The 26,895-nt window shown below is 40.3% G+C and overlaps 2 protein-coding genes across 4 annotated transcripts; one reads left to right on the forward strand and one right to left on the reverse strand.

The window, feature by feature from the left end:
* The first annotated feature begins 1,821 nt into the window (after window positions 1-1,821).
* tomm7 (translocase of outer mitochondrial membrane 7 homolog (yeast)) lies at window positions 1,822-21,893 on the forward strand. Its single transcript, XM_042077279.1, has 3 exons — window positions 1,822-2,007; window positions 12,952-13,000; window positions 21,459-21,893. Exons 1-3 carry the CDS (start codon window positions 1,905-1,907, stop codon window positions 21,472-21,474), a joined length of 168 nt encoding a protein of 55 aa, XP_041933213.1. The 5' UTR covers window positions 1,822-1,904; the 3' UTR covers window positions 21,475-21,893.
* An 88-nt stretch (window positions 21,894-21,981) lies between these two features.
* On the reverse strand, window positions 21,982-23,668 carry LOC121696003 (interleukin-6-like). 3 transcript variants are annotated; one of them, XM_042077278.1, is made up of 5 exons: window positions 23,625-23,668; window positions 23,343-23,518; window positions 23,149-23,244; window positions 22,712-22,852; window positions 21,982-22,344 (listed from the first exon to the last, which is right to left on the reverse strand). In XM_042077278.1, the coding sequence occupies exons 1-5, from the start codon at window positions 23,638-23,640 to the stop codon at window positions 22,129-22,131; spliced, it is 645 nt and encodes a 214-aa protein (XP_041933212.1). In that variant the 5' UTR covers window positions 23,641-23,668; the 3' UTR covers window positions 21,982-22,128. The 3 variants fall into 3 exon arrangements, with proteins under 3 accessions (XP_041933212.1, XP_041933211.1, XP_041933210.1); XM_042077277.1 differs by lacking the exon at window positions 23,625-23,668 and having other exon boundaries at window positions 21,982-22,341; window positions 23,343-23,585; XM_042077276.1 differs by lacking the exon at window positions 23,625-23,668 and having other exon boundaries at window positions 23,343-23,585.
* Window positions 23,669-26,895: the final 3,227 nt, after the last annotated feature.

The raw sequence follows: 26,895 nt of genomic DNA on the forward strand, positions 1-26,895 counted from the left end.
ACTCTTTTCCAATGGAAGGGCACACATACAGTAGGGGATGAGAAGAATAGATCATTTTAAGGGGCATCTTATAGCACATTGCATCACATTTTCAACACTAGAGGGGTTCTCATTAAGACATTCTTGAATTTTACTAGTTTCAACGGAAACATTTGTCTCATATAAGCGCCAGCCAATAGGGCACTTTTTTATTTTAATCATAAGGGCACCAGGGTGACCGGCGAAAGAGAGAGAGAGAGAGAGAGAGAGAGAGAGAGAGAGGGATATGAGTTTGAGTCCGCAGAGAGAAAGAGAGTGGAAAGAGAGGAGAAAGCAGTAGGAGAGAGCAGGCTGAGAGACAAGAGGAGAAGAGGACAATTGCAGTAGTACATGAAAGTCCACGCCCCCCCTACCTTTGTAGCCTACCTACCCTTTAAGTGGGTAGGTAGGCTACAAAGACACTGAGGGCCTGTCCACACGGAGACGCTAGGTTAAACGCAGAGGTTTTGCAGTGAAATTATGTCTGGTGTCAGCCTATTTGTGCATTTATGGGGGGGGGGGGGGTAGTGCAGTAGAAGAGGGGTTTAGTAGATTAAGTGGCAAGGGCTGCATAAGAAAGGTGGGGGAGGATTGGGATTGGGTGGGGGGCACCAACAAGGAGCACCCAAGAGCAACAGGGGCAAGGAAAAACTCCCTTACCAAGGAAGAAACCTTGGGCAGATCCATGGCTCAAGGGGCTAACTCAACTGCCAGGGGTCTTGGTGTGTGTGTTGGGGGGTTGACAGGGGAGATGGGATAGTGAAATGCTAGGCAATCAAGGACATGGTAGATAGATGGAGGAGAAATAAAAAATAATAAATAAAAAGTTCTATGGAGATGTGCAAAAGTTGGAGAAAGTCAGATATGTGTGTGTGTGTGTGTGTGTTTTGACGTGTGATGAAATAAGAAAATAAATAAAAGGTCTGTAGCATAGGGAGAGGGATGTAAAAGTGCTAAAAGTCATGTAGGTGTGTGTGTGTGGGGGGGGGGGGGTTGAGAGTTGGGAAATGTTTGAGAGTGCTGAGGAGTGAATGTGTGCAAAGTCAGTATAGTGTGAGTTCAGAGTTCGATGATGTCATCGCCACACCTCAACTGCCCTGGAGAGAGCAGCCTAAACCATGCAGCTTCGAGTTCAGTGACAGTGTGACATAGGCTGTATACACACTTTTGTGACTGAGGACTATCTGTAGTCTAATAAAGCTATTAGTTGAGTGTTTTTTCACTTCACATCATTTCTTAAAATTTGTATTTCAGGTAGTCAAAATATGACCTCATAATTAAAGGTGCAGTCAGCAATCGTACGTGATTTCAAACCATTACAACTTTTTGTCACATTCAGCAGTCATCTCTTCATGACCACTAGAGTACACTGTAGGCAGCCCATGGCTCCGACAACTGGAAACAAACAGTGGTGGCAGCCTGTCCCACCCAAAAAACAAAACCCTGTGTGTGGTTTCTCTGGGAATACTGAAGGTAGGGGTGAGCTACCTCTCTGGAGTGTTTCGCTTGGTTCTTGTTTAAATTATAATGTACTTTGTTTTGGATAATTGACATCTAATTTCTTGGCGCAGGACTTTGAGTGCAATGGCAATAATCCCCACATTCTCATAGGTGTTATGTAAATATGAAAATAATTGGAACCGTTTGAAGTGACTCCACTCTCTCGCTGTGAAATTAAATAAAAACCATCATCTGAAGCAGTGCAGCGGATGGTGTCGTTGTGCACAAGCAGTATACTGTCACCAGATGGCGCCAGACTGCTTGCAAGGAAATCGGATCCGACAGTGTCGTAAAATAATGCATGGCACCATTTACGGCCACGCATCGCAACCACCATCTGATGTCCTTCAGAACCTCATACCTCTAGCTACGGAGATCGCCGAAAAATGGTCAAGCTCAGCAAAGAAGCCAAACAGCGGCTCCAGCAAGTGTTCCAGTGTGGGCAGTTTGTTGTCCGGTGGGGTTTCATCCCCACTGTTTTATATTTGGGTCAGTATGATTGGTATATATCAGCAGTGTTAATCACCATAACTAACTACGGTTAGCATGTTAACAGCCTGCTGTATTCATGCTTAATTTGATAAAGATAATGTCAAGATTGTGAAAATAGAGATAGGTATAAAGGTAAAAACGGCCCGTTAAACCATTGTGCAAAAGTAGCTTCCGCACGATTGCTAGCTATTTAGCCACACGGGTAGCAAATGACGTTGGTAAGGTGTTGACAAGGTGGTTGTCGGATGCCGTAAATAAGTGTTGATATGTGGATATTTGGAGAGTTCCATTTCTGACATGAGAGATTTAGGCTAGTTCCCGGGTTTGAAGGAGGTGTTTATGCTGCCATGGGGTACCTGCATGCCATTTTCTCTTATTTCTCTCTTCTCTTTCTTGGATATTTTAGTCACTGTAAGTTAGTGGGGAAAGGGTGTCTGCGGCGTGGAATGGAAGTTGCAGCACGAGTCATCTTCATACCAGAAGGAAAACTTAGATAGAGGACAGAGCCCCCGTTACCAGTGTGGGCTTGGTGCGGCTACAGCTCTAGCCTAAATGCGAGCTTCTTTTGTTTTCAGTTACGTTGAGGATGTTGAGTTACGTAGTGTCCAGTGAGGAGGGATGCCATTGAAATGTAACGTGAGGTAGTGTGGATAGGTGAACTCCAGGCCACGCACGCCAGCCAACATCGGATTTTCGGGTTTCTGCACTCCTTGCCACACTGACGTCACGCAAGCTAGTCATCTACGTAGGGTATGCCCCAATCCCATTTTACCCCACCGTTTCCGCCTCTCAAAACTCCGTCAGTGTCTTTAAATACATTATTATTGTGTCATTCCGGAAATTATGTGCGTGATAGTGAGAGGGATGGGGGCACTTGCTCAAGACCGCCGAAGGAAATGTGGAAGTTATGTTAGGATATGGTTAGTTAGGTACGTTATTAGCCTAATACATCATTCTAATCCCTATTTAATTCACATTCAAGATCATTAGTGGAAATTAAGAGAAAAATATTAAGGGCATTTTCATGATGGGTGGCAAGCTGTCATTCTGAGTGGGCCTGGATATATTTGCCAGTGAGTATGGGAAATCACAACTAAAACAGATGTAATGTAGCATACATGCATGAAATGAAATGCAGCCTAAATTTGGCCAACATCAAAGCAATTGCATTGTGGATGGGTGGGTTATGCATAATCAGAAAAAGGAAAATAGTTAAGACCATGTTATGTCTCAGAGCTAAGACCTTGTGTGTTGTAGACAGTTGGCTAGATTTGCAGTAGTGGATAGGGGGACATCCCAAATGCCTATAAACGCCACAGAGATGCCGGAGTTGCATTGATAAATTTGGACATGGCTTGCATGGCAAAACTCGCATCGTCACAAAAACATGTGGGGAACTCCTAAGATGTGCTCAGATTTAATATGGTCAGAGGGAAGTCACAATATGGTATCGGCTCAAGTGTATTTCCTCCCATTTTAAATTTCTGCACTTTGTTGGCTTTGTGAAACTCAGCAGAAGGCACACACATCCAGAACAGGCGAACTGTAGGTGCTACACAGACAAATAGTCAGTAAATAAGGTAAAGAGTAGCTCTTTCTTCCAAATATTTTAAATGAAATGCCTCCTTGAAATCATCTTCAAATAATAAAAAAAGATTGACACCGGCAGTCTGTTCAAATGAGTTAGAAAATATGGGCATGTCGAATATCCAGTATCGTGAATCTCTTATGTTCAGTTGAGAGTTGGCAATGCGTCTGCTGTTAGCAAACCATAAAATTTTCAAGCAATTTCATTCGGATACTAAATTTCCAAAGTTGTAATGAAATCATGGGAGTTTTTTACTGGAGTCCTGTCATCTAGATTGTTAAATGTAAGCGGTTGTAAGTCAGTCTGAGTCAATCTTTTTCTAGTTGTGACGTTATATGACAATATCAAACGTGTTATAATCGCAAGTCTTTTAGTCTTGGCTCATGCAGATACTGACGTGGACGATATAAATACCAATAGTGAGCTTTCTCCAGCATGGTTATTTGTTATCTTGATTCTTATAAATTATTATTATTCCACGTGACAAAACAACTCTACAGCCTAATGACCTGCCCGAAAATACTTCTACGGATCCAAACACTTCACCTTCACCTTGATGTCGTTACATAACACTGCAGTTTGGGGATGTCACACATGAAACGATGCTTCAGATACACAAAAATATGATTTTGATGTAAGTAGACTATATGGATCATTTATACAAGTCTTTAAAAGTCTGTAAAAAATGACCCTGCAAGATTCCTAGTTGTTGCAAATTCACAGTCTGTGACTATACAATCTGTGACTTGTCTTTAGATATGAGAGCGTGTGAGACTGTAGTCTTTTAAACAAATCTTTTCTAAACCTTTTCAAAGTCTTCTGATGGGGTAGCATTACTGGGTCTTGACATATTTGCAAATATATGTTCATCTCGACACATGCTCCTTTGCAACGAGGTTTGTTTGTGAGTTCACCAGCGGCGCCATGGAAACGCAAATGTGCTTTCTAGCCTTTTTTTCCTCAGGTGTTAGTTTCGGTTCACACTGCATGGGTTTGTGATCTTAACAAGAAAACATATTTTTTCACTATATGTGAATCCCCTCAGCTCTCTTATTGTAGATTGTAGATGCACATCCACCTTCAGGTGAAAGTTCTCAGTTAACTCCCCGGGTTGCAGATGGAGTAATTCCTCCGAATAGTAGGCTACGCATCTTGGTCTCTAGTACAGGCAGAGGTGCTTTCTTCAGTTTTTACACTTTCTGGTAAATGGAAAGGATGTGTGTTATAAAAGAAATGTGAAAAAAATGAAAGTGTGCCCTATGGCGTGGGCCTCCATTGATGTCAACGCTTGGTGGCAAGACTTAATTGGCTTGTCACAGAGGAAGTCATCACATAGCCCCGCCGTTCTGATTGACACGTGAGATGAATTCCTAGAATGGGCCCTGCTATGGGTACTGGGTAGTGAGAAGGTTGCACATCCTGAATACTAATGAAATTTGTGTGTGATCTGACCATCTTCTTAATCATAACATATCTTTACAACCAAAGCGTCTATTTTTACGTATTCGGGGTGGTGGCGGCGTTTGCGGTCGAGCAGTTGGAATGGTTGGAAAATGGTTGATGGATTCACCTCTCACTTAACTGTTCAATTCATTTTTTTATTTTTTTTATTTCAAGTGCAATATCACCAAGACATGGTCTCGAAACACTGTACAACAGGGATTTTATTAAAGATTAGGATACATAAAAACATAAAAATACATAAAAACACAACAAAATCATTGCAGATATATAGGTACAAAAAAAATTGAAATAAAAAGTGGTACAAGGGTAAAAACAAAGATGGAGGAAGTCATAATGATGGTTCATAATGTTTGGAAAAAATAAATGTTTTGATTTAAAAGTGGTGATAGAGCTGGCTTCTCTGACATGCAACGGAAGGTTATTCCAGAGGTACGGTGCTCCAGAGGCACGGTGTCCTGCCGATATCTTTTTGACTCTAGGAATTTCTAAAAGATTGGCACTCAGGCAGCGGAGTGGCCATGCGGCAGTATAGGGGTTAATCAGTTCAGCTAGGTATGAGGGTGCAAGGCCATTCAGCGATTTATAGGTTAAAAGGAGGATTTTAAAATCTGCTCTTGCCTCTATTGGTAGCCAGTAGAGTGAGATTAAAACAGGAGTTATATGATCATATCTCCTGGTTCTTTGTCAGTACCCTGGCTGCTGCATTTTGGAAGAGCTTCTAAGTGAACATGCAAGGAGGCCGGAAAACAGGGCATTCCAGTAGTCTAGTCTAGAAGACACAAAGGCGTGAATCAAAGCTTATGCATCACGCTTTGTTAAAATCGATCTAATCTTTGCAATATTGCTTAGATGGCAAAAGGCAGTTTTTGTGGCAGACTTAATGTGGTCTCGGAAGTTTAGCTGAGAGTCGAAAATAAAACCAAGGTTTTTAACAGTTTTGCACTAAATGATGTCGCAACCATCTATGCACACTCTTAAGTTCCTCTGAATTCTTGCACTTGGGAGGCCTTACTACCAAGAGCTCTGTTTTATCAGCATTCGACAGTAAAAAGTACACATCCATTTCCTGATTTTGGATAGGCAGTCCTCTAGTTCGTTCAGTTTTGTGGGGTCTTTGGCATGAGTAAGGACATAGAGTTGAGTATCGTCTAGGGCTGGGATAAACGATTAACGATAAACGATTTTTAAATAAAAGACTATACAAGTGCAAAGTAATGCATTCTTAGTCAGAGGTAGCATTCAATAAAGTTCAGTAGTGTATGTCTAATTGAGTGCCTGTCATTTTAAGACGTTCGTGTGGGAATCCTTGCAATTTACATTAACACAGTTAAAAGGCTGCTGATGTATGGATACAATTCATAACGTAGTTAGTTCAAATAACGGTTCGTACTTCTCCTTTGGACAAGCACTTTTGAGTCTTGGAAATGAAATTATTTTATCTTATCTTTAATTTAAATAGTAGGCCTACAACATAGAACATCAATGTGTGGTGGCCAGTTTTGATTTCGTGGTGCCCAGCCACAGATTAGTCAACGTATGGAAAACACTGAAGGTGTAAAATTAAAAATATTTAGCAGCACACGTTATGCTTGACGAATCGACGCTCATATTTTGCGTCGACGTATTTTTTGCGTCGACGTCATCGATTACGTCGACGCGTTGTCCCAGCCCTAGTATCGTCTGCATAGCAGTGAAACTTTATGTTGAAGGCATTCATAATATTGCCAAGCGGGAGTAGATAAATGTAAGTTTCGGTGTGCCACAGGGGTCAGTATTTAGCACATCAATGTGTGGTGGCCAGTTTTGATTTCGTGGTGCCCAGCCACAGATTAGTCAACGTATGGAAAACACTGAAGGTGTAAAATTAAAAATATTTAGCAGCACACGTTATGCTTGACGAATCGACGCTCATATTTTGCGTCGACGTATTTTTTGCGTCGACGTCATCGATTACGTCGACGCGTTGTCCCAGCCCTAGTATCGTCTGCATAGCAGTGAAACTTTATGTTGAAGGCATTCATAATATTGCCAAGCGGGAGTAGATAAATGCAAAATGAAATAGGGCTAAATACTGACCCCTGTGGCACACCGAAACTTACATTGGCAGGCTTAGAGGAGGTGGTGTTGTCCACGCATTGGGATCTATTTGACAGGTAGGAATGAAACCATGATAAAGCTGACCCTTATATCCCAATGTACCTCTCTAAGCGACTCAGCAGTATTGTGTGGTCTATTGTGTCAAATGCGGCACTTAGATCAAGGACCAGCAACAGGGAAGTTTGCCCAGAGTCTACTGTTAGCAGTAGGTCAATTGTCACTCTGGTCAGAGCTGTTTCGGTAGAATGACAGGAACAGAAACCGAACTGAAATTTCTCAAATAGACTATTCTGGGATAGATGGGTTATGAGTTGGTCAGCAACAGCGCTTTCGAGTAGTTTTGACATAGATAGCAGATTTGATATTGGTCTGTAATTCTGCAAGATTTGTGAATCCATGTTTGACTTTTTTAGTAGTGGTTTAATAATTGTTTTTTTAAAGGCTGATGGAACTGAACCCGCTGATAATGACCTATTTACAATGTGAAGATAGGGACTGAGAAAGACAGGTAGTAATTATTTAAATAGACTGTTTGGAATTGGGTCTAATGAACATGTGGTGGATTTAGAGGTGCTAACCATGCTCATGAATGATTCTGGGGAGACGGTGGTGAATTGGTTTGGGCTATTGAGTCGGCGTCAGCCTCACCGATTGAGGCATCTTTTTTCTAATCAGATCAGTTTTGGCCTTAAAAAAAACTTTTTTCAAAAAAAAAAAGTTTTCAGCAGTAAAAGTTGACTTTGTTACAGTGCTATTACGTGTTACTGTTGTTGCATTGTGCCGCATATTATCACCTTTACTCGAAATCAACATCAGGAGGTGCGTAGGTTAGGATATGCTATTAATACACCAGGAATGCCTAAAGCATGGAGCCTAGACGGGGAGTAATTCTTGATTCATCGCATTTACAACCCCACTGTGTATTTTGGTTTGCCAGGCACGTCACAGAGAGCAGATTATATGAAGAGCAACAGACTATGGGATAGAAGGCAGTCGAATGAGAGTGTGTTGTAAGAGTGTGCTGTCAGTTTTGCTAAATGGTGTCTCATCTGTTCTGAGCAAAGCAATTTCACAGATGATCCTTGGAAGAAGAAGTGAGCAAGGGAGAGTGAATTTGGAAGATTAGCAGTGTTTGGGAAAATGTTCTGTGGAAGTTTACAGCAGCATGTCTTGAGGATTTCATTTCAGGCTAAACAGTTTCCACTTAGTCAGGAAATTTCTGTGACAGGAAATAAGAGTGCTTGTTATCAGTCTCAACCAAAAAAAAGCTTAAACACACAATATTTGAGAATGGGTGTGACTGTTCACAGAAAAGAGCTTCTCCTTTTCAATGCAGCATATTGATACAACTTTGTCGAAGAAGTTTAATATATGTTGTCTGTTACATTTTCATTTGAAGACGTAACAAATCCCCCTAACATAAAAGACAAACAAAGCTTTTAGATATTAACTAAAGGAATGGCCCAATCACATTTCTATACTGCATCTGCATTTTGCCCCTTGCGCCTTCCCATGACTCTCAAGTCTCTTTGACTTCCAGAATACCAGCAACTACACCATGAGTAATTTCTCTAGAAACAGGAACTGTCCAGGGCACCCACGAATCTGCAAAGAGCCAATGACTCAATTGGCAGGGCATGTAGTCTAGAAATCAGCTTGTCAATGATGAAACCCCAGTCAATCATCCAGAAATGGGAAACTTTTCAGAAAGGAAAAATCTGAACATGTATCAGTTCTACAACCCCAAAACAGAAAAGGTTGGGACGTTGTGTAAAATGTGAATAAAAACAGAATGTAATAATCTGCAAATCTCTTAAACTCATATTTGGTTGCAAAAAGGATATAGACAACATATCAAATATTGAAAATGACAAATTTGACTATTTCATGGAAAATATATGTTAATTTTGAATTTGATACCAGCAACATGTTTCAAAAAAAGTTGGGACGGGGTAACAAAATGCTGGAAAAGTTGTGTAATGATAAAGAAAACAAAATGAAGAATGTTTCACAACTAATTAGGGTAACTGGCAACACGATTGGGTATTTAAAAAAAAACGCATCCCAGAGAGGCAGGGTCTCTTAGAAGTAGGGCTGGGACAATACGTCGACGCAAAATATGCGCGTCGGTTCATTAAGCATAATGTTTGCCGCTAAATATTTTAAATTTTATACCTTCAGTGTTTCCCATAATTTGACTAATCTGTGGCTGGGGGCCACGAAATCATTGAGCTGTGCTTTTTACGCACGCAGCCTTTCCTTGCCCCGGCCACTCTCTCTTGTAAGGAGCCCGCTGCTCCTCCTCTGCATGTGCATTTAACAAAATATTCACGATTGTTGAAGGATTGTTGTTGCAACATAGAAGCATTGCATAGAACACGGTGGGCTAAATTGCTATTAAATCTGCTTAGCATCGTGACCATGCTGCGCAAATTTGTTCAAAACTGCTGCATTAAAGTTAACTCTGCTAAGGTCTCATCACAACATAGTAGCCTACATTGAGGAGACCAAACTAAGTTAAGTTATGCAATCAAGCAGTATCTCAAAGCTAACGTTAGAATACTGTTCGGATGTCAAGTTTAGCATGCTTACTTACATCTGCTTGTCAATTTCGTTACTCATGTAGGGCTCATTTTATTGACTCTGAATGTTTGCAAAATCCCAATGTAAATGGAAAAGTGTTTTCCAAGACTCAAAAGTGCTTGTCCCAAGAAGAAGTAGGCTACGAACCGTTATTTGAACTAACTACGTTATGAATTGCATTGTGTTAATGTTAATTGCAGGGATTCCCTCACTTAGTCTTAAAGTGACAGGCACTCAATTAGACCTACCGAACTGAACTGAATGCTACCTCTGACTAAGAATTCATTACTTTGCACTTGTATAGTCTTTTTTTTTGGAATCTTAAGAGCAATAAACATATATTCCATATGTATATATGTTAAGGAATTCATGTTTTTTTTCATTCAGATATGTAAATATCTGGGCAGCCGTGGCCCACTGGTTAGCACTCTGGACTTGTAACCGGAGGGTTGCCGGTTCGAGCCCCGACCAGTGAAGTGCCCTTGAGCAAGGCACCTAACCCCTCACTGCTCCCCGAGCGCCGCCATTGAAGCAGGCAGCTCACTGCGCCGGGATTAGTGTGTGCTTCACCTCACTGTGTGTTCACTGTGTGCTGTTTGTGTTTCACTAATTCACCGATTGGGTTAAATGCAGAGACCAAATTTCCCTCACGGGATCAAAAAAGTATATATACTTATACTATACTTATACTTAAATCAACATGTATAAGTTGCTATTAGTCAATTAATGGGGAGATAATCGATAATCGAATCGAACTGAAAAAATGAATCGTTAGATTAATTGATGCATCGAAAAAATAATTGCTAGATTAATCGTTTAAAAAATAATCGTTTATCCCAGCCCTACTTAGAAGTAAAGATGTAGGGGTATTCATCCCTCTGTGTAAACCTGTGTGCACAAATGATGAAACAATGTCATCTTCATGCTTCTTCACATGAAATTGTGACATATTTAGGGAGTTCATCATCTACAGGACATAATATTATTAAAACATTCAGAGAATCCAGAGAAATCTTTGCAAACAAGGGAAAGAGCTGAAAAACAAATTGGATGTCCGTGATCTTTTGGAGCTCAGATGGCACTGCATCAACACCAGACCTGTTTCCAGACCTGTCATTGTATGGGCTCAGGAAAACCTCTGATAACCATTGTCTATGTGCCCAGTTTGATACTCAATTCAAAAACTGCAGCCAATATTGTAACAGCTAAAATTGTATTGAGACATGATACAGAAAATGCCACCCTCTTTTTTGGGCCTGAGCTAGAATGGACTGAGGTAACATGGAAAAAGGTCCTGTCGTTAGACCAATCAAAGTTTTCCATTCTTTTTGGAAATCATTGACTCATCTGGGCTAAAGAGGAGAGGGCCTATCCAAGTATTCAACCTATCCAACTTGTTTTAGCGCTCAGTTCGAAACCCAACCTCTATGACGGTGTGGAGGAGCATTAGTGCCTACAGCATGAGCATCTTGCACATTTGGCAAAGCAAATCAATTCTGAATAATGTATACAGGTTTTAAACAACATATACTGCCATCCGGGTAATGTCTTTTCCAGGGACGACCTTGAATATTTCGGGAAAACAATGCCAAAATTAATTCTGCACATATTTAAATAGTATTTCTCCATAGAGGAAGAGTCCAGGTGCTAATTTCTCAAATTATGTGTGGAATGAAAAGCATGACTAAGAATACTCCATACTGTTGAGCAACTGAAATCCAATAATTAGGGGAGTAATGGGACAACATTTCATTCTCAAAACTGTAGCAAATGGTCTCCTCAGTTCCTAAACATTTTCCTAAACTACAGAATTGTGTTAAATGAAGAAGTGAAGCAGTACAGTGCTAAACATGCTCCTGTCCCAACTTTTTTTGAAACATGTTGCTGGCATCAAATTCAAAATTAACGTATACTGTACTTTCCATGAAATAGTCCAAAGTTTAATTTTTAACATTTGATATGTTGTCTTTGTCCTTTTTGCTGCTAAATATAGGTTTATGAGACTTGTATATTGTGACATTCTGTTTTTATTTGCATTTTGCACAACGTCCCAACTTTTTCTGTTTTGGGGTTGTACTTGCACATTTAACGCAAGGGATGTGAGTGACAGGTATGGCAGTTGGTGTTGGCACTTTGTAAGCTGTCCGTTTGTGCTCGATTCCCAAACGCCAGCACCTTGGCGCCTTACTGACTGGGTTTTTATTGCAGAATAGTTGCTCCTTTATTGCGATATGGAGGCGGAATGGGGCATTCTCGTGGAGCCTCATTATTCAGGAAGCAAATGTAGTCTTACAGGCGTCCTATGCATGTTTTTTCAACTTCAAAGACATTTTGATGGTAAGCTAATTTGTAAAAGGAAGAATAGCGTGCCTTAGCGTACCCTACACGTCTACGGAGGACCAGCCTTTCGATTTCGCTCTCCCCGATCTGGAGAATCACAAATTGCTCTACGGCAATTGTGCAGTAGCCTACTATTTCTAGGAAATTGTGTAATATTACCTTGTCAGTCCACATGGCTCTTTCGGAGATTATCTTTGCCAGTTTGTAAACAAATCCACACATACCATGTCCAGGGGGTACGGTGCAGGCCTATCATGATTGACCATCATCCTTACTGAGTTTCCAGATAACTGATACTAGGAAAATTACCATCAGCAGCTATGTGGTCAGTGATTGTGATATCAGTAGACCCAGATACTAACGATAAATTGTTCTCATTTAAGGTGTACTAAGTTGTTATTGTTTGTGAAAATTGGAAGCATAGTGATGTTTTTCTCCAGAAAGATCCATAGAAAAGTGGTCAGATCATCAGTGCATTTATCTCTATAAGAGCTTGAAGTGTTGATGCAAAACGGTGTTGGTCCCTAATCCTTTCCCCGTATTGAGTTAAAAAATGTCCCCGTATTGAGTTAAAAAAGCGACAAATTGCCTGGGGTGGCTAAGGTGACTTCTCTAGAAAGCTTCCCTATTCTGAAGCCAGAAAATAAAACGCTTGCTCAACACTGTTCTATCTATGCATGAAATGGTGCCTTTGGGATCCATGCATGGTAGGAACATCTATCCTATGTATGTCCTTTCTTCTGAGCGAAGACTGCATCTCTTCCTCTGATAATATATTTGTTATTGAAATCAGTCATTTGAACCTCAAAGCCAGCTTTAAAAGATTCAGAATGAGAAAATCAAATATTTTTGGTTGTTTGATTTTACAGGATTCAAACGAGGAGCTGATCCTGGCATGCCTGAGCCCTCACTAATAAGGTAGTCTGTCTCTGTCTGTCTGTCTGTCTGTCTGTCTGCCTGTCTGCCTGTCTGCCTGCCTGTCTGTCTATGTGAGAGAAAGAGATTGGGATACGACATGCTTAGGCAGAAGGCATGATGCTCTCCGTTGTAAATTCGTAGGATTTTGTTCATGTTTGTAACATTGCATACAAGGATGATAGAAGGATGTTCAGTAGGGTCATTCTGTGTCAAATCAGATAAGGTTGTTGCTGCAGCATCTAAAATTTTGTTCAAACCTTGTCAAGAATGGGTCCCATGTCTTCATAGTATTTTCTAGCCTGACTATACTCAAATTCTATTCTAATCAATTAAATTCAAATGTATTAGTCACATACAATTATAAAGTGTATATGTAGTGAAATGATTTGTCCACTGTCTCCATGGCTGTGTAATGTGTAAATAAATAAGTAAATAAATAGAAAAAGAAGAGAAGAAAAATAATAACATTTAACGTCTAAAGTGCATGTGGTGTTTCCAACATGCTTGTGTTCTTGCTACAGTCCTCATTCAGTATCCGTATAACTTGGGGATGAAAACTTTTCTGCATTCTCTCTGTGTTGGCCCTCAGGCAGCAATAACTCTTCCCAGAGTGTAGGGCAGAGAAGCGGGCAGTTGTTAGGGTGATCTCTGGTGATTTTCTTTACTCTGGACTTTAAAGGGACACCAGGCAAGCCTGATGCTTTTTCTCTATGAAACTCCCCCTCGCTCGGTCTAAAGCTCTTTTCCTTTTCTTTGCATCTTCCGTCGAGGGTTTTTGCTGCTTCTTCGCCGGCTCTGCCATTATACACACGTTTGCAACAATCGCTAGCTTTTCTTTAGCCTGCCTCTGTGCTGTGGATGCAGGATGGAAACTGATCCTGCTTCGGTCGGCGGGTACGATACACTGAACTTGCAAGTGGGATATTCTTCCTACAGGCAGTAGGGGCGGGCAAGAGAGTCTTCATTCGCCCTGTAATGAGTCATTTAACCATATACCGACTTTTGAAGATGAGTAATTAACACGAAAATGTTGCCTGGTGTCCCTTTAATCTCCTGATGTATATATTTCCTCTAGGTTGGGTAGTGCACTCCTGGTGATGCGTTCAGCTGATCTTACTACTCTCTTTAGGGCTTTACGGTCTTGCTGAGTGCTGTTTCCATACCAAGCTGTTATATTCCCAGTAATAATACTTTCAATGGTGGCTCTGTAAAAGTTCTTAAGTAATTGCTGAGGTAGCATAAGTACTTCAGGTGTCTGAGTCATGTACTGCCATACAGTCATGTGTGTAAAGGACAGTGGACTTAAAACACAGCCCTGTGGTGCTCCTGTGTTGAGGGTAAGGGATGAAGAGGTGTGGCTACCCACCCTCACCACCTGGTGTCTACCAGTCAAGAAAAATAAATTAAAAATAAATTTACACAGAGATGAATGCAGTCCAATATCGTCCAGCTTAGTGATGAGTGTAACAGGTTTGATTGTATTAAATGCCAAACTGAAATCTATAAACAGCATTTGCACATAATCCCCTCCCCTGTTATGAAGGTGGGCTAATTCAGTGTGCAGTATAAAATTAATGGCATCATCAGTAGATCTATTAGACCGATAGGCAAACTGCAGGGGATCTAGATTTTGGGGCAATGAGGAGCAAATGTAGTTTTTAACTCTCTTCTCAAAGCACTTCATAGCTATAGATGTCATTGCAACAAAGCGGTAGTCATTCAGGCTGGCAGGATGTGAATTCTTTGGAACAGGAACAATTGTTTTTAAAACATGTTGGTACAGTTGACTGGGCTAAAGAGAGATTGAATATCTCTGTGGAGACTGGTGTTCAATGGAACAAGCCCAGATCGAACTTTCCAACCTGTGGGCGGGGCTCAATTCGGGCTGGCTTCCATGCTTATTATTTTCAGCCCTTGAAATTACTTCTTTTTTACAGCCTGAAAATCACATTGTCTGTGAAGCAATGTTTGAGCATTAAAGGTTGTATCATCGATAGCGGGGTAACGTCACTTCTGTTGATGTTCAAACAAAACAGAGAGCTAGCTCGCTACTCCTTCCCCCTCCCTCCCGTGCAATTGAAACTCTCCTAAACGCACATCTCGTCAGTTATTGGTTGAAACACTCTATTTTGACTTTGAGTGGTTGCCATTGTTTTGTTGTTGGTAGCAATTTTTGTATACAGATCTCGGAGCCTAGGCTGCCTACAGAGATGCGTTTTTTTGACTATTCAATCTCTCTTTAGCCCAGTCAACTGTACCAACATGTTTTATGGGACAGGCAGCAAGCAGATCGTTAGGAAAGATTAGATGAATGTGATTATTTATGTTTGGACCTTTTTTGGCCCTAAAATCGCTGATACAACCTTTAATATTAATGAAACATATTATTCATAGGCAGCCCAAACTTTGTAGGGAACAACCAAGTTCTCAGTATGATTTTCCCTAGAAGCCCTAGATTTGGAAAAAAAGTGCAAATTATTTTTCTTTACATACATCTTATTAATGTTTGAGCTCTCCACATATAATGAGCTTGAAGATTTTAAGGATTAAACATTAATTAAACGTAATTGTGCACCATGCTTTACTGTCTTTGCAGTGTACTGTGCCTTGAATTCAGTAAAGCATGGTGGTGCACAATTCATGTTATGGGGATGTTTCTCATACTGTGGTGTTGGACCTATTTATCGCACACCAGAGATCATGGATCAGTTTCAATCGGGGCTTGAAAACAAAATTATTTTTCAAACGTTCCGTTCCGAACGGTTCAGGTAGGCCTATGTTTAACGTTTTCGTTCTTGCATGCGTCCTGAACCGGTTCGGAATGCAAAATATCATTCGTTCTTAAAGTTCCGGCAGTGTTTGGCGGGCCAATCAAGTCTATTTTTGTGGACTTTACCTTAGAATAGACGTACTCATTATTTCCCCTTGATTTAGCCTATACCGTAGCTATGCCCAAAAATAATAAATCACAGGCGGCATCCAAAAACATTTAGATGGGCTATCCATCCCATAGCCTACAGACTTACTGTAGGCCTAACCTATGCCTATAAATAATTTCTTATCAAAAATATTTCTGGATACGTGCTAAACTCCTTACCTGGTTGTAGCCTAAGTTTTATCCATATGGAGATCTTCAAAGGCTTGCGCTATAATTCCAACCCTGTTTATAAACGAACCTGTCTGTTGCTGACAAGGCCTATCTCAAATTTCCCGTTTAACTCTTCTACATAGAATAGGCTATAATTGCGCAAACATTTAAAATCCCGACAAGGCGTGGACAGGCAAAATAGGCTATTACGCATAGGCTACAAACAATTTCCAAATCAGTTTCAGTAGCCTACGCTACGAGCTGGCCTAAGATCCGAAGTGGCAGACACCCTGGTTTCAATACATCAAAATATTTGAAAATGTCATGTTGTCTTATACTGAAGAGGAAATAAGTAAGTAAGTATATGGGGCGGTAGTAGTGTAGTGGTTAAGGAGCTGGGCTAGCGTGCAGTAGCCTGAAAGTTGTCGGTTCAATTCCCGGCTTCCACCGTTGTGCCCTTGAGCAAGGCACTTAACCCCAAGTTGCTCCGGGGACAATGTAGTCCCTTGTAATATAGCTGACATATGTAAGTCACTTTGGTCAAGAAGTGTCTGCTAAATGTAATGTAATGTAATGTAATGTAATGTAATGTAAAGTATATATACTCTTTTGATCCCGTGAGGGAAATTTGGTCTCTGCATTTATCCCAATCCGTGAATTAGTGAAACACACTCAGCACACAGTGAAGTGAAGCACACACTAATCCTGGCACATCCCAATCGCACACCAGAGATCATGGATCAGTTTCAATACATCAAAATATTTGAAAAGGTCATATTGTCTTATGCTGAAGAGGAAATAAGTAAGTAAGTATATATACTCTTTTGATCCCGTGAGGGAAATTTGGTCTCTGCATTTATCCCAATCCGTGAATTAGTGAAACACACTCAGCACACAGTGAAGTGAAGCACACACTAATCCCGGCGCAGTGAACTGCCTGCAACAACAGCGGCACTCGGGGAGCAGTGAGAGGTTAGGTGCCTTGCTCAAGGGCTCGAACCGGCAACCCTTCGGTTACAAGCCCGAAGCCTTAACCAGTACGCCACCCAGAAATGCAGAGGAATTGTGGAATGTCATTCAATCGTCCACGGCTGGAATACCTGTTCACAGGTGCCAGTAGTTGGTCGACTCCATGCAACACAGATGTGAAGTAGGGCTGTCAGTTTTGTGAAAAAATCCTGTTCGATTCTTGAGACATAATTGTTCATTGAATCGATTGTAAAATTGATTTTTCATGTCTAAAGACGTTTCAATTTTCAACACCAAATATAGGACAATCCACGAACAACTAACAGGCATTAGGACGAACGTAAAGGGGGCGCTTGAAGACGCACAATGGCGTGAAGTTTCGTGCACAATGACAAACAGGAGTGTAACATTCTTGAAAAACAATAAGCAGAGTGGACTGCCATAACATCAGTGAAAAACATTACTGCAGGCTTCAACGTGGCTGCGTTTACAATTAGAAATGTTAAACAAATTTCGTCTCACGACTGCACAGTTTGCATACCGCTTTGACCTTCTCCATAGTTTGAAATACCCAAACCCCGAAGTGCTTCCATATCGAACTCCTCAAGTTATTAGGGCCTATCACTCGTATCGATCATGTCGCACAGGTTGATCCCGTTGTCCTCAATTTTTTGACAAAACACCAGCACAGCAGCCGAAAAGCTGTTTCCGGTGCATAAAATTGGTGGGAATTTTCTTTTTAGCTTTCGCAATGCTTACTGCACTTCGGAATTATTTGTTATTTTTCTGCTTGTTCCTGAGTTTTGTTACATCTATCTTTTTAATTTCTTTAATTCGTTTAAAATTAATAGTGTACATATTTGGTTAAAATCGATTCCCTATTTTAGTTTTCGAAACTTGTGTTGGTTGGTCCAATCGATTGTGCAATCGATTTTCGAACGTAAAGTGACAGCCCTAATTAAAGGAGTTTGAGGCGTGACTCACTCGGATCTTTCACCCGTGTCTTTAAATTAACCCATGAGTCGCGAGTCTCTAGTATCATTAACTCGGATCAGTTGAGTCCTACTACAATTCAATCTAAAACGATATAAAAGCGCCACACACAAACCTCTTGCAACATTAGCTATCCTCCTAGCCCTAGCCATCGTAGCTGCCAAAAATGTAACAATTTCGTAGGCAACCACAAATCCACAAATCAACTCAAGCGACTGAGTGAGCAGGCAGTCCGAGATAACTGGTTAACTTCCCGCAGAGCCGGAAACATTGCAGACTCACAGACCATGGGACTCAGATTGGAGAGGCTGAGTAGCAATCCGGGTTAGTCGGATCAGCCGGCCGGTTAGGCTACGTTGAGTACGAGTCAGTCGAATCAGCCGGCTACGTTGTCATGAGTGGATCTGCAAGAGCAAGTAGCTGCTTCTCGAGGTGAAAAGCAATTCCACAACAAAAGCCATTCTTTCACTTCTGAAATAACATTCAATGTTCTGCATGTAGCCTAGACATAATTAGATTTGGTGTATAGATGTAGCATATTAAAATGCAATTAGGTCGTGCAGACAGTCCGAACTGCACGCTCATGCTTGAGTATCTACCCGGGTTAGTCGAATCAGCCGGGTGGGCCGGTTACGTTGTTATGAGTGCGAGTCAGCCGAATCAGCCGGCTACGTTGTCATGAGTGGATCTTTAGAGCAGTGAGTAACTCCTCGTTAAGGTGAAAAACAAATCCACAACAAAAGCCATGCTTTCACTTCTAAAATAACATATGTTCTGCACGCATAGCCTACTTTAAAATGCAATTAGGTCGCGAAGACAGTCCGAAACATTGCAAGCTCTGTATGGAGAGTAGGCTAGCCTACCTGGGTCAGTCGGATCAGCCAGGCGGCCGGTTACGTTGTTGTTATGAGTGCGAGTCAGCCGAATCAGGCGGCTACGTTGTCATGAGTGGATCTTTAGAGGAGCGAGTAACTCCTCGTCAAGGTTAAAAGAAAATCTACAAAAAAAGCCATGCTTTCACTTCTGAAATAACATATATTCTGCACGCATAGCCTACTTTAAAATGCAATTAGGTCGCGAAGACAGTCAGAAACATTGCAAGCTCTGTATGGAGTTGCTTGAGTAGCCTAGGCTAGCCTACCTGGGTCATTTGGATCAGCCGGGCGGACCGGTTACGTTATGTTGTTATGAGTGCGAGTCAGTCGAATCAGCCGGCTACATTGTCATGAGTGGATCTGTAGACGAGCGAGTAGCCTAGTTTCTACTCGTGTCAAAGTGATAATAATAATAGGCCTAATGAGAATAGTAGTAGTAGTAGTAGTAGTAGTAATAATAACAATAACAATAATTTATTTACCGGGCATTTCTACGTTCCTGTTTCTATGTCTACATTGAAAGTCAATTGCTTAGGCTAGGTTAAGACAATAAATAAACAGTCTGGCTCAAACTGCTTTCTTTCCCGTGAGTGGGTGGAGGTTTTGATGCTATTATATTAGGCTATTTTAAATTATATTATATTATATTATATTAGGCTACCTAACAGTATAGCTATGATTAATAGTAATATTAGTTGCCTAGTATTAGCAGCCTATAATACTTATTAGAATAGATTCCTAGTAGCCTACTATTAGTATATAGTAGTGGTAATAAACATTGTAGCAGAGTAGCATTAGACCTAGGCAAACTTTTCTATTGTTAACAAAACAACAACAAATAATTAATTATTATAATATAGGCTACCCTCTCTGTCAATAAGATCAAAGTTTCTGAACATGAGCACCAGAAAGATGAACAATGTGTGGATGCACTTTGACCAGGAGAGCAAAACTCTAAAGGCTAAATGCAAGTACTGCAAAAACCTGGTTTCAAATCATGGAGGATTCACATCCAACATGAGAAGGCACTTAACGAAATGAAGCACCCCACTGCACTGCTTGAACGTAGGATTGAATTTCTTTGCGATTTAGCAATACTGACTCAAGTGACTCAAGTGACTCGTTCAACTCGGATCAGTTTAGTGAGTGACTCAGAATAACCCGGATCCTTAAAAGGAATCGAGTTTGACAGGCCTAGCCCTAATGTGAAGCAATTCTCAGAAATAATGGTAGTGCAATTAGGTATTAGTGCAGTGATTCAAAGTAAAGCAAAATCTTGAGACATTTTTCAGTTTATGCAGTAAATGTTTGAGTTTGTAAAGAAAAATGCAAACATGGTCTGGTCATGCCATGCTATTGGTCATGTTTTGATTTGAAATTGAATGTGCAGTGTTCCCAATGCATTGATATTATGGAATTCTATACAGCTATTGTAAAGATTTTGAGCTTTATTTTTTTTTTTTTTTAAAACGCACTGCTATTATTCTGCACATAACTGTACCATAGATAAATAAAGTAAAAAACATTCAAAAAACATCAGGGACAAGAAAATGCATAGCTGTAGAATATAACCAAGTAAGTGTATGTATTTAATGAAAAATGGTACATCATTGGCACTTCATACACAAAATGACTTTTCCCACGTTGATTTGCGTGTTCCTACTAGCTACCCTACATACCATTTTAGTCCTATGAACATGACCAAAAATGCCATCACACCTTTTTTATCCTTAATATCTTCATGTGCATTTATTGCAGAGACCTCAATTGATTGATAAACTCAACTGATTGATGCCATGTGGGTACAAGGGCCTTATAAAATAAATAATTGCCATGCAGTACAAACTTTTAATGGTCCAGTCATACGGATAACGTGTTTGTCTTCCATCCTGCAAATTTTGGTCAGGCTAGGAATAATACTTTAAGATATTAATGCCCAAACAAGGCCTCCAAGATGAGTGTAAAAATTATACAAAATCAATTTTAGCAAAATTATAGCAAAATCTGAGATGGAGCCGCAGCCATTTCCTTCTATTTCTATTTATTATTTTTAATTCTGTGCTTCGACTTATCTTGTGTGTGTGTGTGTGTGTGTGTGTGTGTTTATGTGTGTGTGTGTAACCTTGCATGCTACTACCTCTGCAAACTAATTGCCCTTCTGGGACAAATAAAGTATTACTACTACTACTATTTTCCTGGATTTTGTCCTGTTTTGACACGGAATGACCCAGTAATATAGATTGAACCCTGCATTGAACTTGCCCTTGTTGAACGTAGAAAGGGCTTGTATACACTAACTGAAGATGCACATCCACATTCCACATTGAACATATGTTGAAGTATTTGGATACATTTTTTAAGAGACAACCTTCCACCTTTCCATTGGCAGCGAAGAAGGCATCTAGTAATCAGACTAGTGCACATAAACAAACAGTATTACGCAGTCAAGTCATGACTTTGAGCGAGGTTTGTTTATTGGATTCACCACTATAAAGTGCTTCTTTCTTCTCACTCCCCACCCTCTCTGGTGTAGTTTGCTGTGGGGCTGAGAGCTTGCAGTGATGACAATGAGAGATCAAGCCACTGTAAGCCATCTTCACCACACCATCATCTCCACCCACGGCTGCCGGCGAAAACCCCATGGACACACCAGGCACCTCTTGAGAGGACACACCACAGCCAACTGGACCCTCTGCTGTACTGGAATACAGTGTCCAGTAAAGGACAACCTTAGTCTACATCCTGGTGATATACATCAATGTCAGTTCTGTCTCCTAAGAGACTGTTTTTTTTTTTTTTTTTAATACTTTACTCTGAAAGTGTCAGCAGGTGTAGGTAATTATGTCCATGAAGTGCTTGTCTTTGTCATTGAGGATTGTGCTGTATACATGTCTGTCCATTTTGATAAGCGTCTGTGTTTTATTTGCCCAATAAATTCCTTGAATGTTGATAAAATGATCCATTTCAACAAGAGGAGTCCAAACATTTTTGATTGTTGTTTTAGAGACCTTTAATGTTACAAACAAGTTACAAAACAGTTCCATAGTCATCATAGTGCATCATAGTCAAATGATTACATATAGAATAGACAAATACATACAAAATAATATAATAATACAATACAATAATTTATTATATAAATAACCAAATAAATAAATGTGCAAAAAAAGAACATAAATAGGGCATTTCAAGTTATTTTCAAGTTAATTTAAAGGTGTCAACTCATGAGGTAGCTGATGTCTTCTCTCGCCAAACTTCCTGGTCCGGGTAATGTGGCGCAGAGCTCGATGTGCATCAATGAGAAACTGGTCAAAGCTACGCAGGATAGCTTTCGTTACCGTCTTCCTCTCCCACTGGCTATCTTTGGGGAGAATGTCCTCGGAAATTTTGTCATCATCGGCCCTGTCCTTGGGTTTCTGCTGTGATGACACCGATGGAACCATTATTACAGAGAATAGAAGAAGCTTACACCACCTTGACAATCACATTTCTATTTTCTCTTTTTCTGTAAGCCTATGTCTTGGAGTTCAAAAATGCTGATTGCTCATAAATTCCTCTTTACCAAGTTCACATAAGATTAGGCCTATGAGTCTTCAGGGGGGCAATTCGCGTTTCAACTGAATTACAATCAATAGTGGGTTGGGTCGTCTCTTGGTAAAGATGATGGACGATCATTAGGCATAATGTGCCGATTTAGATTACGCAGTGAACGTTTGGATTAAACCAGAACAATTCTGCAGACAGCCAAACAGAACATTAAAACAACAAATAACAAGCCTAGCCTACCAAATCTTTGACGAGGTTTTGCAGTGTACTGGTCCTGTGGATGATTCCATCAACAAGAGTGGACTGGAATTCCTCCTTGACATATTGCATCTGTTTCACATACTGCAGAATGCCAGTGGCGATCCTTTTCAAGCATCTGGACTGCAAATGAACACGGTATGAGTTAAACATGTTGAATTAATTTATAGTGAATGAGTGCTGTATGACTGCTGGCTGTCTCTATGTTAGTCATATGGAACCTGCCTAGGGACTACAGATGGAAAGTGGTTACCTTTACGCTAATTCGGGCATATTTACATGGTGTTTTTATACAACAATGTTCATAAATATGCATGGTACCTATCAAATAAACCAATAATATAAATATCGTTTTTTAAGTAGTGGTTTCTATTTGGACCAACACGGTCCAAAGCCTAACATTTGATGCCACGGCCTACCTTGTTGAAGTTGCCAGGGAAGCATCCATCAGATATGCTATTGATTGGTGATTTGATGTCATATGTGTCATCTACGTCCGAGAAGTTCGAATTGAACTGAGAGGAAAAAAAACATCGAACACAGCATATTGTGATTTTCAAAAATAGCTACTACGACTCTTACTTACGACTCTTAAGCAGTACTTTATGTTTACCTCTGCCTTTAGTATAGCCGCCTCCTCCTGTAGAAGTGACGCTGTCTTGACCACTGGATTATCTGTCTTGGCTTCAAACTCATCTCCCGAGACGTCTCCAGATTCTACTACGTAGGCTATTGACTTCCCTTCCGTCAACGAGAGGGTAGCAGCAAGAAGCGCGCAGATAAGTGAGCCTGCAATGAAGAAAGTGAGAAGCAGGATGAGAGAAAGTATCGAGGAGTTGCCTAACCCACCCATTGAACCAATAAGAACCTGAGAAAGTTTTGACGCTTCTCTTACTCAGTAGGGAAGGCATTTTGCAGAGAAGATAGTAATGAACACGTTTTGTCCGAATATTTATATAGATTCAAACTTAAGGAAATCCCAAAACCACTCCTACTAATAATTTCATAATGACTTAAAACTGAAAAAACAGCTGACGTATATTCCGTTGATTTCATTTATCCTGTATGACTGTGGGATGAATAAACATCCTATGAGTAGACGATCGCAGTATTGTGATAAAGCCTGCGTGTAAGTTATTAGGCCTACTAAAACAAAAAAGTTAAATGTATTTACTACCTCATTCCCTCTAGATTTGTTAAGAAAACTAGTCTACATTTAAATACAAAGCACCTTTTGTACCTGTCATGTAACCATCTGACAGGTTTAGGTAGGCCTACTCATACTTCTGAAATGTACATTATTTTTCAGTTTTGGGTAATCTTACTTTTATATAATATATATATATATATAGGCCTATATATTTATATATATATATATATATATATATATATATATATATATATATATATATATATATATAATATATTTATATTTAGATACTGGAGGAAAAGATCAGGCAATGTGCCAAGAGACCTGCCACAATAGGCGGCATTGGACCATTAAACCACACAATGATCCAAAACATACAACCAAACAAGCCAAGAAATGGTTAACAGAGAACAATATCAATATTTTAGAGTGGCCTAGCCATAGTCCAGACCTTAATCTGTCAAAAAAGTGAGAACGAGGCCAGAGTGATGGCAAATAATCGTTCCTGCCTCAAAACCCGGGTTGCTTGGTAGGTATTATATGAACCATTTTGAAAGCTGTGAATGCAAATAAAGATGTTTCCAGTGATTGTTAAAAAAAGGGTATGAATAATTTTGGACACACCATTTTTCATAAAAATGTTAAAAATGACAAAAACACTTCTTTTTATGATTCCATGCTTCTACCACATTGTATTAGAATCTTTTATCATGTGGCAGTGTCATTTTCAGTCAGAACAAACATATCAGTCAAGAGCAAATCAACTTTAAATCAATATTTGCCAGGGGTATGAATAATATATTCATATATTAATAGTATATACCGGTCAAAAGAACACCCCGATGGAGTTTAAGCCTGGAGACTGCTGGCCACTCCATGTTTTCAAGCTTACCATATTGTGCTGTAGGATGAACCCCTGACCAGCTAGGCCCATGAACCAGAGGGTACTGCATGGCGCTGCAGAATGCTGAGGTAGCCGTTCTGGTTCAGGGTGCCTGTCACTCTGTCACCAACCCTGGATCCAGCTAAACCACCCCAGACCATTACGCGTCCTCCTCCATGTTTGACAGTTGATCACACACTGAGGAACTATCCTTTTGCCTACTCTACGACATACAAAAATCCTGTGTGATGATGAACCAACATTTTGATTAATCAGTCCATAACACCTTCTTCCAGTCTTCAGTAGTCCATTGGCGGTGTTTCATGGCCCAGGCAAGCCTCTTTTTCTTATTGTAACATCTTTGCAACGGCTTTCTTGCTGCAACTCGACCTGTCAAACCTGCAACTCACTATTGAGTTGTGCTTGAAGCTGATGTCCTGTGAGTCGCCTATCACGCAAACTGTTGACTCTCAGAAGTTGAACTGTTGACTCTCAGTTGACTCTCTCTGCCAGTAATATGCTCACAACTGTAAACCGTAAAAATAGGGGTAGCTTAATTCTCAAAATATGGGCCTTAGTGGAAATTGCTGTTTTGGTGGTCAACAACCTAAAAGACAGTATCCATACATAACTGCTGACACATTAGTGAACAGGAAGTGGAAACTTGTGTAACGTATGGGTGAAGTATGTTCAAAGTTCAGTAGTCCTAGGCCTAAGACCAAAGGTAAGAAATCATGGTAACACTTAACCATTAAAGGTGTGAGCTTTTGTAATTCCATTCCGCAACCATTCAAGGTTCTGAAATTCCAACCCAGATAGTCTTTAGAACGTTTATTTTCCAACATTTCCGTCACACCTTTAAACCAAGGATCCTTGACTACTCCACTTTAACCCTCTCTGTTTAAACCCAGTATTCAGTAAGGATTGTAGACACCCAAATGCGTTAGACGTATGGAACTTGCCATGCATCTACATTCTACTGTAGACAAGACTGCACTCATCAAGCGGTATAATATTGTAGTGTATAAGTGTATATACCCTATCAAGCTGTTATTATGGAAAAAAAGCTTGCATGCAGTTACATATAGCTCCATAAAGAGCATCTAGTGAAGAAACGGCATTTAACATGAGGTAAAGATGTCTAAAGATGTAAAGATGAATATCATTCCCTAGAGATTCCCTAAAATAAGCCTTATTATGCATTCTGATATCTCAACCTCTCAGGGCTAATGCTGTGGCACTGTGCCGCTTAATGAAATTATACTTACAAGAATAATGATTATATTGCTACATTACATTACTACTTACACTACTACTTATATGTATGCAGACAGTAAGTAAGAGAAATAAACAGCATTATTAATGCTTCATTAAAGTTTGTATTGTATGGATACTGGGTTTAAGTGGTGTTAGTTTGGGCACCAACAAAGCACAGCCACAGACATAAATTATTTTCTTGTGGGGTTCAGTAGGGTCACTGTGAATGACTGATGAAGAACAACATTCCTTTTAACAATCTATCAATACAAACAGGAAAATAACCACTGAAAATAAAATGTCAGTGACAAAAAAGCCTATGTGAGGTTGCATTGAAAATACATGTCAGCCAATATCATAAGTTGAGGCAGAAGTTAGACATTTCTGTGGTGGAAATCCAGTGAATCATCTATGAACTCGTATGGGAAAAAACAACCAGGAACAGAGGTGGTTCTGACATGGTGGACAGATACGTATTTAATAATGATAAAACATAACAGGAAGGGCCAAGCCAGTGATGAGTTTGTACCGAGGCCAGATCAGTCACCAAGCCTGCCCTGACATGGACATGGCCTGCCCCTCAATGCAGACACTCACAAGCTGTTACGGGCAACGGTGTCCTGTAAACCGGTTTTAGGGATCAAGAGAAAGTAATTAGAAGGCCTATGAGCTAGAGATGCGCGGATGGGCTATTATTTCAACCATAACCGCATAGCAAAACTTATCATCCATCCGCCATCCATCCGCATCCGTGATGCAACGAGACACGACATGGGAGATGAATCATCGGTCAACTTGCACTGTAGCCTATTCTACTTTCTTATTGCACACTGGAGAGGAAACATGCTGGTAGGCTACGATAGGCTACTTATTTTT

Source organism: Alosa sapidissima, chromosome 21, assembly GCF_018492685.1.
Source record: "Alosa sapidissima isolate fAloSap1 chromosome 21, fAloSap1.pri, whole genome shotgun sequence".
NCBI lineage: Eukaryota > Metazoa > Chordata > Actinopteri > Clupeiformes > Clupeidae > Alosa > Alosa sapidissima.

Excerpts from the sequence above, each read along its gene's own strand:
- tomm7 (XM_042077279.1), top strand. The coding sequence starts at position 1,905 with ATGGTCAAGCTCAGCAAAGAAGCCAAACAGCGGCTCCAGCAAGTGTTC. Across the intron at positions 2,008-12,951 it reads CCCCACTGTTTTATATTTGG|GATTCAAACGAGGAGCTGAT; the intron begins GTCAGTATGATT and ends TTGATTTTACAG.
- LOC121696003 (XM_042077276.1), bottom strand. The coding sequence starts at position 23,582 with ATGGGTGGGTTAGGCAACTCCTCGATACTTTCTCTCATCCTGCTTCTC. Across the intron at positions 22,853-23,148 it reads TCCCTGGCAACTTCAACAAG|TCCAGATGCTTGAAAAGGAT; the intron begins GTAGGCCGTGGC and ends GTTCATTTGCAG. Across the intron at positions 22,345-22,711 it reads AAAACCTCGTCAAAGATTTG|CAGAAACCCAAGGACAGGGC; the intron begins GTAGGCTAGGCT and ends GTGTCATCACAG.